This window comes from Pelmatolapia mariae, linkage group LG14 (assembly GCF_036321145.2).
Source record: "Pelmatolapia mariae isolate MD_Pm_ZW linkage group LG14, Pm_UMD_F_2, whole genome shotgun sequence".
Taxonomy (NCBI): domain Eukaryota; kingdom Metazoa; phylum Chordata; class Actinopteri; order Cichliformes; family Cichlidae; genus Pelmatolapia; species Pelmatolapia mariae.
In genome coordinates this window covers 26,147,142-26,163,409 of record NC_086239.1, presented here as the reverse complement: position 1 = coordinate 26,163,409, position 16,268 = coordinate 26,147,142, and the positions used below count along the sequence as shown (strand labels likewise).

Below are 16,268 nucleotides of genomic sequence, written 5' to 3'. Positions count from 1 at the left end.
TGGATGCAAAAAAATCTGATTGGCTGTTTTGGTCTCCAATCAGCTCGAAATGACGAAATGCAATATTCCAGAATCCATTTAGTCTAAAACTCAAACGAGGCAGTGGCGGAGGAACACAGAGTGGCGGAGTTTGAAATATTACTCTTTCTGAGTCACAAAATAAACTTTTAAGATATTTTCATGCGAGAATGGTGCTGTGTAAACTTCAAATATCTGCTCGATTTATCAAGACATCACATTTGCATCATCATCATCATATTTGCAAAAGTGCTCTAACGTTTTCGGAGATGCCGGCAAAATTTTTTTACGTGAGCTCAAAATGTTTTTACTTGCGCTCAGAATAGTGGCACAAAAATAACGCCATAGCACTGTAGCTACAGACTGTAGACTGTGTGTGCTCCAGTGGATGTTGAGAGTAAAACTTTGAATACTGATCCATATGTGTTTGTTTCGACTTCCAGTGTCCCCTGTTACTAATGGAAATTTTGCATTCTTTGAAAATGTCATTTTTCATATCCTCTCTAGTGAACTTGACATGTTTATCAACTGAGTTTACGTGATCAGTGAATTGTGGAGTGTACTGAGATTTCTTCATGGCAGACAATCACTTTCTGGCACTGACAAATGCGCCATTATATATATATATATTATGTCTTGCATAGAATTAATATATATTAAAAATGTGGATTCTTGCTTTTCTAGTTACACATTTTTTTTTTTATAATTTTGATACTTTGAAACTCATATCCTTAGTGATTTAATGTCCAATCATTATAAAAAACTGACCAATATTTTTATTAGTAGTCATCAGTTCCTGATACATAATAACTCCATAGCTCCAGATATGCTAATTATACATAAATATACCATGAGTCGTGGAAGAATCTATAGTTAAAGGTTTGTTTATTTACACAAAACATTTTATTTATGAATTATGTATAAGGGAAATTTAACAATTATAAGTCACATAATCTATATTAGCATTTGAAAATATAAGTGCCTTTTTAAAATTTTTAACGTGATCATGAAAAAGAAGGTTTTATTATGTTCTCCTGACTGTTTTTCTATGTTCTCATTTCCATGATGCAAATGTAAATAATTTTTTTAAGGATCAGTATATTTGGTTACTTCTATTATATATTTTATTTAGTTTTCTGCATGTACTTTTCTGCTATATATGGAAAAAATATTATGATTCTTTTCCACGACACATTATTGCTTTTTTAGTGTTCATCTCTGGTCTCAAAAGGATTAAGTAACACTTGGGCCCAAACAGTGTAAATAAGAGTCCAAAACTTGAGGCCAGGATGGCAAATACCTCCACTGCATCTGCACGATTTCCAGTTGAGCTGATATAAACAGGAACAAAGGCCACCCACACAGCACAGAAGATCAGCATGCTGAATGTGATGAGCTTGGCCTCATTAAAACTATCAGGGAGATTCCTCACTAGGAATGCAATTAGAAAACTGAGGAAAGCTAGCACCCCAATATAACCCAATAACACTGCAAAACAAACAGTTGACCCAACTGCACACTCAAAAATGATCTTATCATTGTGATACTGGCTGTTTTTATGTGGAAATGGAGAGGAAGAGACAAGCCAGGCAGTGCAGATGGCTGCCTGAATAGATGTAAGGAACAGGACTGTTCCTCTCTGCTGCGTAACACCAAACCACTTCAGACTGGCTCCCCCTCCTGGCTTGGAGGCTTTGAACACAGCCAGAACAACCATGGTTTTTACCAGGATGCATGAGACACACAGCACAAAGCTGATCCCAAATGCTGCATGTCTTAGTTGGCATGTCCACATCCTGGGTCGTCCGATGAACAGCAGTGAACACAGGAAACACAACTTGAGTGACAGCAATAGCTGGAAACTAAGTTCTGAATTGTTGGCACGTATTATAGGTGTTCTGCGATGGTAGAAAAAGATCCCTATAACAACAGCACATATAAATGTTCCCAGAAGCGAAGTTGCTGCCAAACAAATACCCAAAGGGTCATGGTAGGAGAGGAATTCTGTCTTCTTGGGAATGCAGTGGTCACGTTCGGGGTTTGACCAAAAATCCTTTGGACAACTGGTACACTCAAATGAGTCTAAAAAGAAGAAGATGGTGAAATGCATACTTTATTTCACTGAAAGAAAATTAAATATGGCATGTTGAAAGATAAACACCTACTGCTTTTATTAGTGACTTTTCCCTCAGAACAAGGGATGCAGTCAAAACAGCATTTGGGCTCCCCCTTCCTTCTCACCATGTGGGTACCAGAAGGACAGCTCTCACTACATACTGATCGTGGTGGCTATTGGACAAAATTAAATATTGACTGCCAAAATAATATTTACTGTAAATGTGACAAAAAGTCTGAAAAAACATATATAACCTTTTTGGATTCAAAGTTCCAGAAGATTTTGTCTTCATCAAGTATGAGTTCTTCACCTCTGAAAGTTGACCCCTTAATCTCACCCACATTCTGAACTTTAGTGCTTCCATCAGGGAGCCACAACCAGTTCATCACATCATAAATTGGCACCACATCACCATTTTCATCAAATGACACTTGATCACCAAATGAAGTGGAAAAGTTCACCCTTTCCAAGTAATAAACAAGCTGTTAAAAAAGGGATATATTAGAATTAACTTATTTTTTGCAAAGAGTGGTACTCTGTATTCAGTAATGAAATAAAATATTACACATACAATATAGAAATTTGCAAAGTAAGTCACTAATAACGTTATGTAAGTACACAAGTCAATGATCTTTTTGATATAAATTCATTAAACACTGAATTTCACCCTGAAAGCAATTACAAGGAAACCATTTATTCATAGATGGAGGGCAAAGTGATATCACACCTGCCAAGGCTCCAGTGACTGCAGAGTGGCACAGCTGTCTCCAGTGAAAGGCCCTCTTCCTGGCTTGCAACGCAGCATGTCATCAAGGGAATGTGCAAGGGCATACACAGCTTTGTACACATTGTACTCAGGCCGGAGGCTGGAAATGTCCAAGAACTCAGTGTCTACATTCTCTAGATCTTCCTGTCCAGTGCATAGTTGACCTCCTTGCTCCACCCAGCCTGCCGAAACTTGTGAAAATCTGCACTGAAATATGAATTCCCAAAACTGATTCACCTGAAATAGTTAGATTTTGTTAATATAAATTATAATAATATCTAATTCTTGCACATGCATTAGAAAATGGTTAAAATCTCACCATGCTATTTCCATAGCTATTGTTGTAATGTAGATTGGGACGTATTTTTAACAGGAATTCCCTGAGCCCTGGTATTTCCCCATGACGAATGGCAATACCTAGTGTACCACCCAGGTATGGCATAAGGTGAGGTGTTTGGAGCACAGCAGCTGCTGTCCAGGCTTCACTGGCCATCCACTGTAGGCCAGTTAGATTTTGCCTCACTACCTGCGCATTGTAATAAACCAAATGTTTAAAGTGATATTAAAAAAAAAAAAAAAACTTTAGGAACATTATCATGCCATTCAAGTAGTTGCTGATTTTGCAAAATAATTACAGAAGACAAATTTTCTTTACCCATTCACACAAACACACGTTTTATAAAGTATCTTCAAACCCAACAATAACCAAATTTTGATTTCAAACCTCTTCCATAAGGTTTATCATGACACTCTCATGTGCAAAGACAATGACAACTCGAGCTGTGGATTTTTTCATCACATTCACAATCCTCCTGAGTTCATCTGTGTCTTTGTCCCAGGGCAAAACCTCAAAATAAGCCAGGCATCCTTCACCAGAAAGACTGAGCTCAGATTGTAAGGATCTTGCTGCATGGAGTCCATAATCATCATCAGTGATGAGCAGACCTGCCCAAGTCCAGCCAAAATGTTTTAGAATCTGAATCATAGCACGTACCTAAGTGAATAGAGATTAAAACATCAGTGTAAAGATAAAAATCCTCTTTCAGTGGATTAGGTGCTCATCGGATTTGGGACCACACCACACGATTATCTTTTCTTATGCCACACAATATTAAGAGTGACTGTGGAAAATCACAATATCCAAATTTTAATCGAAATTTTACTAAAACATTTTCACCTGGAATGCATCACTTGGGATCGTCCTAAAGAAGGCCGGATACTTTTGACGGTCACTCAGGCAGGAACATGTTGAAAAATAACTCACCTGTGAAGGATACAGAATGTATATTGGAAAAACATTGAAAGACTTGACTGCCTATTTTAATTTTGTCATTTTGACTGAGTCGGTTTTGATTAAATTTTAAATTAAATCAAAATAATCCAAGAAAACAATGGAATGATTAACCAGATGACTTACCATAGGTAATCTGTACAAACCTAAAATGCTAGAGATAGCAATAGAGTGTGCAGAGGGAGAATCACCAACAATTCCTAAGACTGGAGTATTTCCAACACATGTATCATCTAATATAAAATGCTCCTCTTGACCACTGGCTAATGACAATGCAGCACGGAATCCAATTCCAAGGTTGATGCAGTTATCATAAAGAGTGTATCCCAGAGTGACATTAGGTAGCAGGCTGGAGCTTCTGTTGATTTCATCAATAGCAAAGGCCATGGTTTGTGCATGCCTAAATCCTAGTTCATAAAATCTAACAAAAGAAAGATTATTATTGAAACATACGGCAGAATACATGCATTAAGAATACAACAGAACTTGTGTTACAAAAAACTGCTACAAAGTAACAACAACTAACAACAATTAAAGGGATTTTTTAAAATGAGAAAAAAAACAAAGAAGATGCTTCGTCAAGATACACGCTTTTTTATGGTATGAATACATACATACATATATATGGCACTGATCCCCCACAGTTTCTTTATTTGTTGTTTTTTTCCCGCCTAACATACTTACCCATGGCAAGTAGGCTGTTGTGGCTGTGAGGTAAAAGACAGGTCAGGAACACTTGAAAAAAAGTGGACTTGAAACAATCCACCCAGAATGACATCTCCACTCTTGTGCATGCCATTTAGATGAAATTGTCTCTGTAACTGACAGGAGGAGGGAAACAGAGAAGAGGCTACAGCAGAAGAAAAATAGGAATACAGCAAAATGAATAAGAGCAAGTTGGTTTGTAATAATGACCACATGACAGCTTTCTGACTTTCTGAGTCTAGTCATTAGGTTTTATTGTTTTGCCATTCCCTTTTATTGACATGCTGTGTTGATTAATCTTGCATACCACCCATAAGGGAAAAATAAGGAGCAGTGGCGGGACCTAAAGTACATGTCATTTGAGATTATGTTTGTATCCAGGTAGACCTCGATAACACTGCAAGTTAATTAGTTATCAACAAGAACTCAGTACTTTTGTGTTTTTTTGTTAATTTCAAATGTTATATTTTTCAATCAAGAATCAATAGTCTTGTGGTTGTTCTAACATGGTACCTAAGCAAGTAAAATGTTATTTAAGCGCACCTTTCAAGATAAACATCACAAATACTTCACAACTAATTTTAGAACATAAAAACAAAAGTTAACCAAATGCAAGTGTGCCAGGGCATGGTCTGCAGTGCTGTTGCAGGGGAGGCGGACACACGTTAAAGGCTGAACTAAATCCTGCAGGGTTGCTGTTGTTGGTGGAGTGTTCAGATGCAAGTTGAAAAGCTGCAGCTGTGTGTATGTAGCAAGACAGCTGAGAGTTAATAAAAGTATGCTGAAAAGCATGAAAACGCATTCGGCTATGTTGTGGATCTTTCACAGTAAGTCTAAAAAGGGGGTTATTAGCTGGTTTTGAAAGAGACTGCCAAGTTCAGAGATCTCAGTCTTAGAAAGGTACAGCTCCAGAGTAGCGGCCACTGTTGCAAAAGCTCTTTGTTCTTTAGTATTCAACCTCTTTTGACCTACAGCCATTTGACCCTGCTTTGAGATTTAGGAAATGTGACAAGGAGACCAAGAGTTTCCATTACCTTAGGCACAAATCTGTCAGCAGCACAAACAACAACTTAAGTTTTATCTTTATGTAAGTGGTTAGATGACAGCATTATTAAAATAAGCAGGATATTGACCAGAGATCAGTGGCGTTTTCATTATACTGAGCACATGGGTACAGATAGACTGAAAGACATTTTCGGACAGAGAGCAAGAGGATGCTTTCAGCTTAAAAACGCTACAAAGAACCAAGGATAGAGGAGGATTAGATCTGCCTAATTTTCAACAATACTTCTTAGCCAACAGGCTTCAGTTCATTTCAGAATGGTTAAAACATACCTTCTCAGATGAACCTTGGCTAGATGTTGAACAGGCACTATGCAATGATCTAGAGATTTCAGACCTACCATTTATCAGCTCAAACATCAAAAGACATGAATGCTTTAAAAGCATCAACATCAGCTCTTCTCTGACAGCATGGTGGGAGTTTCTAAAAATAACGGAGTCTTCATTAATCCCATGCAAACGTACACCTATCTGGAATAACCCTGACATATTACAAAACAATAATATGATTAATTTTCCAGAATGGAGTTGTAAAGGAATTAAATACTTAGAACATATATTAGAGGGAACAGAATTTATTCCATTTGACAGACTAGTTACACAATATGGGATCAACAAGAAAAGATTTTTAGAATATCAACAAACTAAATCCATAGTAAAAAAGAAATTTTACCTCAGTCAAGCTGAATTACAAACACCACCAAGTGCGGTACACTTTCTTACTCTTAAATCCCCCAAATTATTATCTAAAATATACAGAACACTTTCTAAAATAGATGAATCAATATCCCTTCCTATTGCAAAGTGGGAAGCAGATTTATCAGTAAGCTTAGACCAAAACTTCTGGTCTCAGGTGTGCTTAAAAACCTTTAAATTGATTAAAAATCCCAGTCTGCAATAAATACAATACAAAATACTACATAGAGTGCACTATACTGGTCATCGGATGTTCAAGATGGGCTTTACATCTTCCAACAACTGCTCACACTGTCAAGGCAATACACCAGACAATTACATCCACGCTCTTTGGTTCTGTCCACCAGTGCAGAAGTTTTGGCGTGAGATATGTGAAGACTTATCAAAGTGTCTGAAATGTAACATTCCAGCCTCCCCTTTAGTATGCTTGTTGGGAAAACTGGATGATGTCACTATAGAAACTAATACAGTCCACATGGTTTTTACTGCCCTATGCATTGCCAAGAAAACGGTCCTCATGAACTGGAAAAATAAAAATAATCTTAATCCTAATCATAAAAAAACCATCTAATAGATCACATTAGTCTTGATACAACCTCTGCCACCACATTAGATCAATCCCTCTGGGCTCCTTTGATCGGCTCCATCACCTAGCGGGGGTGGGGGGTCGTGGTTTGGTCCCGCCTTAGCTATTGTGGTTAGCTATTAGAGCGATTGGAACATGCTGTAGGTATTACAGGTACTGCGCTGCAGTGGTTTGTATCATATCTATCTAATAGACTCCAATTTGTTCAAGTAAATGAAGAGTCCTCTTCACACACTAAGGTCTATTATGGTGTTCCTCAGGGTTCAGTGCTAGGACCAATTCTATTTACATTATACATGCTTCCCCTAGGCAGCATCATTAGAAGACATAGCATAAATTTTCACTGCTATGCAGATGATACGCAGCTCTATCTATCCATGAAGCTGTCAGGAGTGTCGTGTGTGGAGGCGTGGAAGAAAGAACCCCAACGCAGGACTCGCAGGCAGGTGAGGACTGGTGAACGTTTATTATAAGAAGCGGATGAACAGAGGGTGAACGGGCACTGACTGGCTGGACAACTGGATGGCTGACTGAACTGAGCGAACACACGGGAAGGACAACATCACACGAACATCACAGGAACATCACTGACACGACAGAGAAGTGGTGAAACAGAGGAGCTTAAATACACAGGTGGAATGATGACAATGATTGGAAACGGGTGAGTACAGGGCTGAACATAATCTGACTAATGATACAAGCTGACATGGGAACAAAACAGGAAGTGAAGACATTGATGTGGCAACAGAAACAAAACGTGACAGAACTGAAAGCACTGGGTCACCGACCCAGGAACCCTGACAGAAGCCAGGTAACACACACCAATTAGTTAAACTGCAGGAATGTCTTAAAGACATAAAGACCTGGATGGCCGCTAACTTTCTGCTTCTTAATTCAGATAAAACTGAGGTTATTGTACTCGGCCCTGAAAATCTTAGAAATATGGTATCTAACCAGATTCTTACTCTGGATGGCATTACCTTGGCCTCCAGTAATGCTGTGAGGAACCTTGGAGTCATTTTTGACCAGGACATGTTCAAGGCACATATTAAACAAATATGTAAGACTGCTTTCTTCCATTTGCGCAACATCTCTAAAATTAGAAATATCCTGTCTCAGAGTGATGCTGAAACACTAGTTCATGCCTTCATTACTTCCAGGCTGGACTACTGTAATTCTTTATTATCAGGATGTCCTAAAAACTCGCTGAAAAGTCTTCAGCTAATCCAAAATGCTGCAGCAAGAGTACTGACAGGGACTAGGAAGAGAGAGCATATTTCTCCTGTTTTGGCTTCCCTTCACTGGCTTCCTGTTAAATCCAGAATTGAATTCAAAATCCTGCTCCTCACTTACAAGGTCTTAAATAATCAGGCCCCATCTTATCTTAATGACCTTGTAGTACCATATCACCCCATTAGAGCACTTCGCTCTCGCTCTGCAGGCCTACTTGTTGTCCCTAGGGTATTTAAAAGTAGAATGGGAGGGAGAGCCTTCAGTTTTCAGGCCCCTCTTCTGTGGAACCAGCTTCCAGTTTGGATTCGGGAGACAGACACTATCTCTACTTTCAAGATTAGGCTTAAAACTTTCCTTTTTGCTAAAGCATTGTCAGGGCTCTGTGTGTGGGCAGGCGGAGAGGAGGATCCAAACGCAGGACTCTGACACTGAATTGTAACTTAAAACCTCAGCTTTATTGCTGGCACGAAAACAAAACATGAAGTGAACACTGAACATGGAGAACCAAAACACACAGGCATAAACTGATGGTACGACGCGACGCTGGGTTGAGGAAAACACAGGGCTTAAATACACAGGGTAGTAATGAGGGAATGGGCAACAGAAGGGAGACACAGCTGGGAGAGATCAGGGCTGACGAGACTGGGGAACCAAGCTTCACACACACTAACATAAGACAAAGACTTTCACAATAAAACAGGAAACATGAATTACCAAACAAGCACGCAGACTTGACACTGAGAGACAGACAGAATGACACATGGAACCTGAACTCACACAAACATGAGAACACAAATCCTAAATATAAATAAACAGAAACATGGAACTCTAATAACAATAATCATCATCACCATCACCAAAACACCAAGATAACTGAAACACAGTACCAGAGAAACATAAAGAATAATCCATGATGCAAAAGTAAACCAAAACATCATAAACTCAAAATACTGGGTCCGACGGACCCAGAACCGTGACAAGCATATAGTTAGGGCTGGACCAGGTGACCCTGAATCCTCCCTTAGTTATGCTGCAATAGACGTAGGCTGCCGGGGATTCCCATGATGCATCGAGTTTTTCCTTTCCAGTCACCTTCTCACTCACTATGTGTTAATAGACCTCTCTGCATCGAATCATATCTGTTATTGATCTCTGTCTCTCTTCCACAGCATGTCTTTATCCTGTTTTCCTTCTTTCACCCCAACCGGTCGCAGCAGATGGCCGCCCCTCCCTGAGCCTGGTTCTGCCGGAGGTTTCTTCCTGTTAAAAGGGAGTTTTTCCTTCCCACTGTCGCCAAAGTGCTTGCTCATAGGGGGTCATATGATATGATTGTTGGGTTTTTCTCTGTATTTAATATTGTGCTATCTACTGTACAATATAAAGCGCCTTGAGGCGACTTTTGTTGTGATTTGGCGCTATATAAATAAAATTGAATTGAATTGAATTGAATTGAATGTGGAGGTTGGGACGGGCTTAGGGCGCCTGGAGAACCCCTAGAGACGTTATCCCTGGAGGGCTCAACCCGGGGGGTTGTGGTCATAACCTGGTTAGTGGCTCTGGTCGCTCTTAGAGGGTGTTCTCCTCGTGGCTGCGTGCAGCGGGGCTGGGGGATGGTCTGTACTGGCGGACGTAGGTTACTGGCCTGGTAGCCTGGCTGCCCCTGAGTGGATCCGGGGCAGGCGGGGTGGCTTGGGGTTCGGGGGTGCTTCGTCTCCGTGATGGGGCTCTGGCTGGGCCTTGGGGGCTTCGGTCCTCGTCGGTGTGTCGCCGAGGTTGTGGGCTGGTGGGCGCACAGGGGCTCAGCCCTGGCGCAGGGGGCCTCTGGTGCATCGGCCTAACTGGGGGGCTCTTCAACTGGCAGGGAGGTTGTTCCATCCTTGCAGGAGTCCACTCTGCAGGTGGGGGAGAGACATAGGAGAGGTGGAGAATAAACCTAACCTGGGTGTCTGTTGTCTTGTGTAGTCTGGGAGATGATTGAATGTTGGGGTGGGTACAGTTTCCTCTGCGGTGGGGTAGGGTGGGCTTCCCCAGGTCCTGTGGGACTTGGCGGTGCTGCTGCCATAGGCCCCAGTCTGGATGGGCCTGGGCTCCCTTGCCTTGGTGGGTACCAGAGGACGGGGGTGCCTACTGGGGTCAGCGGGGGAGCTGGCCCTAGGGAGGGGCATCTTGCCCCTCCCTTCTTTTCCTCCCCATCCCCGGCTGCCTCCCTCTTCCCGCTCCACCACACCCACACACACAGGTAGGGCCTTGGGGTGCGGGTGTGTCACCAGGGTGCAGGGGAGGCATTCCCCCCCCCTCTGTCCCCTTCTGGCCACCTGTGCCTCAATTTTATTCCACAACTTAGACATCCACATTCCTCACACTCTCATAACACACACATATATATAGGGCCTTGAGGGTGACCACGTTAACGACGTCCAGTGGACGGTCTGTGTATTCATCCTTACCTCTGGCACCGGTGCCCACCTCTCAATTTTAAATCCATGTAGACATTGAGGGTTCTCGGGAGGGGCCGTGCTAACACCTGCTGCTCTCTGGCAGCAGCACCATGCCCTCCCTTGTTTTAAATGCACTTTAGAACAACACGCAGCAACACTACACATGAGCGGGAGGAGGGAGGTATGGGGTCTTCACACACCCCCGTTCTCTACTAGCCATCGGGGCAGGGGGCTGGGAGGAGGTGTTGGCTGTCCGATGGGCCTCCCTGCTGCCGCGGAGCCTGGGGCGGTCTGCTTGCCTCCACCCCGGGGGAAAGGGTCACATCTCTTGGGTCTGGATGCCGTTTCCCCCTCTGGGGGTGAGGGTACCTGGACCCGGGGTATAGAGTATGTTTGGGGAGTGTGATTGTGTGTACATGTCCATGTATGTCTATTACTACGTTGGGTGAGTGCTGAGTGTTTGTATATGTGTGTATGAGGGTGGGAATGCATGTTTGTGTCTGTGTGTGCCTGTTTGTCTGTGTCTATATGTCAGGTCGGGTCTTAGACTCCACCTCTCTGGGAACACCCAGGCCCTCCAAAGTGTGGAAGTCTATCTCCCCTCACCACACTCCCTGCCAGTGACTGATGCCCTCAGGGGTCGGTGCATTCGTGTCCGGGGCTGGGCGCTCAGGTCTGCGGGGTCTGCGGCTCGGTTCACTCTGGCACAGCTGGCTGCCGGCAGAGCCGGCGGGCACGCCAGTGCAGCCCCCTCTGGCTTCTGCTCCGTGGCTACTGGGTGACCCCTCGTCTGGGGATCTCCTCAGCCCTTCCCAGGAGGGTGGCACGGATGCCCCTCCGGTGGTCCACCTTGGGCTCTCGCACTCTGGGGCCTCTGGATGTCTGAAGCCTGGATCTTTTTCATGCCTGCTTCATGCCCTGGGGACGGGGCTATGGCCCCCCACACCTTCTAGCAGACCGTTACATGGAGAAACCTTTTGTATACAAGCGCGCTGATCCACACAGGTGTGCACACGGGTGTTCACTGTTCGTAGACATAAACTACACCTTTCTTAGCTGCTACTTCAAAGCACATACCAAACCAATACGGCAATGCCATGACGATCCATTTGGCAAAATAAATCCATTTGGTATCCTTGTTGGTCTTCAGACAACAATTCTGACGGCCAAAGAACCAAATGGGACAGACAAAAAAAAAAAAAAAAAAAGAGGATGCTTTCACTGAATTGACTAAATTAACTAGCTCAGATAATGAAACTGGTAAAAAAAAATGTTCTAATATAACTGGCCAAGCATGAGCAGAAACAGGAACAGACAGAGGGTGGCTATAGCTTGGGGTGGCTACAGCTCAGGAGGTAGAGCAGGTCATCTACTGATTTTAAGGTTAGTGGTTTGACTCCTGGCTCCTCAAGTCTGCATGCCAAGTATCGTTGGGCATGAATTTGTATGAATGTTAAATAGGAAGCACTGAAAGTGCTTGTGTGAATGGGGCAAGTTGTATAGAGCGCTTTGAGTACTCTGGGAGAGTAGAAAAGTGCTATATAAGAATCAGACCATTTACCATTACAACAAAAATGCTAACACAAACGGAAAGCAGAGGATGAAGCATCCCCAAATATGTTTCCAAACCAACTTCCTTCCAAGACAAATACTAGAAAATATATCTTGCCTTTGGCTTCACCTGCACAAGTGCCAAGGTAGGTATCCCCAACAGAATTAGTTTCCCCTGCGTTGGGAGCACGCACTGGGCTGTCCAAATCACCAACAAACAGTATCCTACATTCTTGATTTTTAGTTCACAAACACTTCTTATAATGACTAAGTACTCCTGACATTTTGGAGATGTTAGCTCTTTATACAGTAAAGTTACAGTGGGATACAAATAATATCAGGCTGATCCTGCCACAATTTGTTCCCCCTGTCCAAATCACGGACAAACAGTACCCCACAGTTGTTTATGTTTTTGAACCCATTTTGCACAGAGAGGCATTTTTTGAAAAATGTATTGATAGCAATGTTGAATATTATTACACAGGAAAAAAACAACTACACGTAAAATAATTACACCCTGACGCCTCTGCCTTTTCTAAATGGAGGGACAGTAACTGAGTGTGTATATGTAAGCGTGTAAAAACTGCAGATAGTAAGATTAACAGTATTTTGTCTCTATCCGCCATTGTAGAAATTCATCTCATGTAAACAACAACGTGACGCACAGCGTGATGTGAAAACCTTTGACAATGCGTGACGAACTCCGTATTCCTCGTTCACATGTAAACACAAAAACTGAGTTTTTGAAAATCTCCAACCTGACAGGAGTTTTAAAAAATCTCAGTGATTTGCAACGCAGTTTACGTGTGGATGACAGGTCCAAACGCATAGAAAAAGCTGCGCGTAGGTGTGGACATTGTGTAAAAGAGTTAGTAGTTTATTTTATTGCTACCTGTAATTTTTTGCAGTTTACTTTTATATGTTTAATTGTTTACTAAATGTTTGAGGTGTGAAGTAAACTGCAGTGGAGTTTGAAAACAAAATATGGGTGTGTGTGGTTGGAGGATGTGTTTATATGGGTATGGGTGTGGGTGTGTGTGTGTGTGTGGGGGGGGGGGGGGGGGGACCACTGCTTTAAACAGTGAATACTGTCATTCATCTCAAACAGACAGCTAATTTTAAATAAAGATCCAGGCAAACTTAAACAGGGGACAAATAGCCATAGTTGCATTGTCAGGTTTCATTTAGAAATAAAAAAAATATGGTACTGAATGCAAGTTTTTTGTTTTTAAAAAGTATGCTGAATTAAACCATATACCTAAATCTACGTACAGAATATGCATAATAGTAACAATCAGACAAAAAGCAGTACAAGAAAAATAAAATGTCAATTGTATTAATATATATATATATAACAGTTATGGTAGTTTATAAATATACTGGGGCTGCAGTAATTCATCAAGTATTTCAAATAATTCGATTATAAAAAATTCACAAATTCTTTGCTTTGATACTTCATTTAAGGCACGGCTCTTTAGCGTGCCATTTTCATCATGGAAACGTGAACGTGAGCATTTCACCCACATTTGCAATTATAAACAGATTTGCAATGCAAACGTATTTAGGAGCAGTTTTAAAGAGAAACACCGATAAGACATGTCATGATCCTGGGCCATGTTGGCCCAGCATTCTTAGTTTTCATGTATTTTTGTATTTTGTTCTTTATTTAGGCCATGGTTCCTGCCCTGTTACATTGTTCCTTATGTGTTTTCCCCCTTGTGGCTCTTACCCCCTGTGTGCCCCTTTGTGTATCTGAGCCCTCCTCTCTCCTTGTGTTTTATTCCATGTTTTCCCCAGCCCGTTATGTCTGTGCTCTCCCCGTGCTCTCTCTCCTCCTGTCTGAACCTCTGTGCACTTCCTGTTTTGCTTTGACAGTCCCTCATCAGCATCCGTCATGTTGTGTTCACTCCTGCCCTGTCTCGTTATGATTATCAGTGTCACCTGTGTTCCCCGTGTGCTCCCCCTCCCCTCGTTAACCCTCTGTGTATTTAGGTCTGCGTCTCCCTCAGTTCTGTGTCGCGTTCTCCCTCATTCATGGCCGTGTGTTTCTCTGTGCATTAGTGTATTATTTCCCAGTGTAGTTCCTTATCAGTTTGCTTCGCCGTTTTTCTGTCCAGCAATAAAGCTGTGTTTTGAGTTTATTCCTGCTTCCGTGAGCTTGCGTTTGGGTCCACTTCCTGCCTGCCACACAGCCGATCCATGACAGAAGAACGCGACCACGACATGGACCCAGCAGCTCACAATCCCTCCGCTGAACTCCGCGAGGATTTAATTTACACAGTGGAGTATCACTGTCAGGAGTGGGCAGCGCTGCCAGGGGCAGAATATCGGGAGACCGTAGCCATCCGTCTACAGAGGATGGTGTCCGGACTCCCATGGCTGTTCGGCGCGCTACACCCCCACATCCAGGATTTCCTCGTCTCCACTGTACGCATCCGCCCGGAGCTGCCGCTCCAGTATGAAGAGCTGGAGGACGTTCAGCCCGGTCCGCTGGAGGATTCGCGGCCTGGCTCGTCTCCTCCCCCTTCTCGGCGGAAACGGCGTTCACGCCGCCGTCGCTCCTGTACAGCCAAGCAGGCTGCACCCGTGGGAGAGAGTGACTGTGCGTCACTCACTCAGCCCAAGTTTTCTGATCCCGGACTTCATGACTTATCCACCACTGTGAGTAACTCTGTTTTGCCCGCCATTGTGTTGCCTGAATCGGATAACTCCGCCACTCTGTGTTTGGACTCTAAAGACGTTATTCCGAGTGACACATCCGTGCCGAGTTATTCACCGGCTGTCCTAACCAGTGATCTTTGTGTTCCTGAGCCATCAGATTCTTGCAATGCTCGCAGTGTTTCCTCTGAGTTAGCCAGTATGAATGTTTCACATGTGGAGTTAGCTGAACCAAAGACTGTTATCCTACACCAGACTCACCTACATACTGCTACCAGCATTGTAGCCCCGCAGAACTGTTTTAATCAGCCTGGATGTTCTGAGGTTTCTGAGCTCAGCCACACACCACCACCACCATCAGCTCTAGATGTAACAGTGCATGCTGTGGAGCACAAACCATCCGAGACTGAGTGTTCTATAGCTGATGCTCCTTCAAATGACTGTTTCATGTTCCAGCCCGCTGTGTCTTTAGATATTTCTGATATTTCTCAGCCAACTTCTCAACCAGCCACTGCTCTCTCAGCTCCTCAAAGAGTTACTGTGAATGAGGCCTGTGTTGCTAAGCAAGCCAATTTACCGTGTACTCCTAGCGTTCTGCCTGAGCCAGGTGACACAGAGACTATTAGCCATTCCTCTGCTATGAACAGTTTAATCTTTAAACCAGCTCTTGTATCTGTGACTCCCAGTGTTGCTCTGTCAGTTTCTCAGGCTGTGGTTTTTTCTGTGCCACAACTTGAAAGTGCTAACTCGGACGCTACCTGTGAAACCTCACCTTCTCCTGTGCCTGCTAAGCAGGAGACTGTTTCTGTTTTTCCTCGTGGACTCCTTGCAACTGTGTATTCAATGCCCGCTAAGGTTAAGAGCCGCAAGGTGTCATCTGCTATACATAGACTGGCAAAAGAATTTAGTTTGAGCACTGCAGAGCTGGTTGCACAGGTTAACTTTTCTGTTCCCCGGTCATGTCAGTTTAACTCTGTGCGCTATGCTTTTCGGCCAAGTTTCATGGACTCTGTGTGTACTACGTCTCGAGCTACATCCTGTACAACTGTGTGTAGTATTGCTTCACACCCAGGTTATCCAGACACTACTTGTGTGAATTCCCCAGTACCTGTAACTGCTCCTGAACTCGCTCTTCCAAAGACTGCTAC

At 43.0% G+C, this 16,268-nt stretch overlaps 1 protein-coding gene across 1 annotated transcript; it reads right to left on the bottom strand.

Moving 5' to 3' along the window:
* Nucleotides 1-1,189: 1,189 nt before the first annotated feature.
* On the bottom strand, nucleotides 1,190-10,303 carry LOC134640626 (extracellular calcium-sensing receptor-like). The gene is made up of 10 exons (XM_065471910.1): nucleotides 10,210-10,303; nucleotides 4,876-5,041; nucleotides 4,318-4,612; nucleotides 4,078-4,164; nucleotides 3,625-3,894; nucleotides 3,220-3,426; nucleotides 2,862-3,137; nucleotides 2,389-2,616; nucleotides 2,184-2,307; nucleotides 1,190-2,100 (listed from the first exon to the last, which is right to left on the bottom strand). Exons 1-10 carry the CDS (start codon nucleotides 10,301-10,303, stop codon nucleotides 1,190-1,192), a joined length of 2,658 nt encoding a protein of 885 aa, XP_065327982.1.
* Between the last annotated feature and the right edge of the window lie 5,965 nt (nucleotides 10,304-16,268).

Bases quoted from the DNA above. Each gene is read 5' to 3' on its own strand.
- LOC134640626 (XM_065471910.1), bottom strand. From the start codon at position 10,303: ATGCACCAGAGGCCCCCTGCGCCAGGGCTGAGCCCCTGTGCGCCCACC. The intron at 5,042-10,209 runs GCCCAGCCAGAG...CTTCTGCTGTAG, and splicing joins CGAGGACCGAAGCCCCCAAG to CCTCTTCTCTGTTTCCCTCC. The intron at 3,895-4,077 runs GTGAAAATGTTT...CTATTCACTTAG, and splicing joins TCCCAAGTGATGCATTCCAG to GTACGTGCTATGATTCAGAT.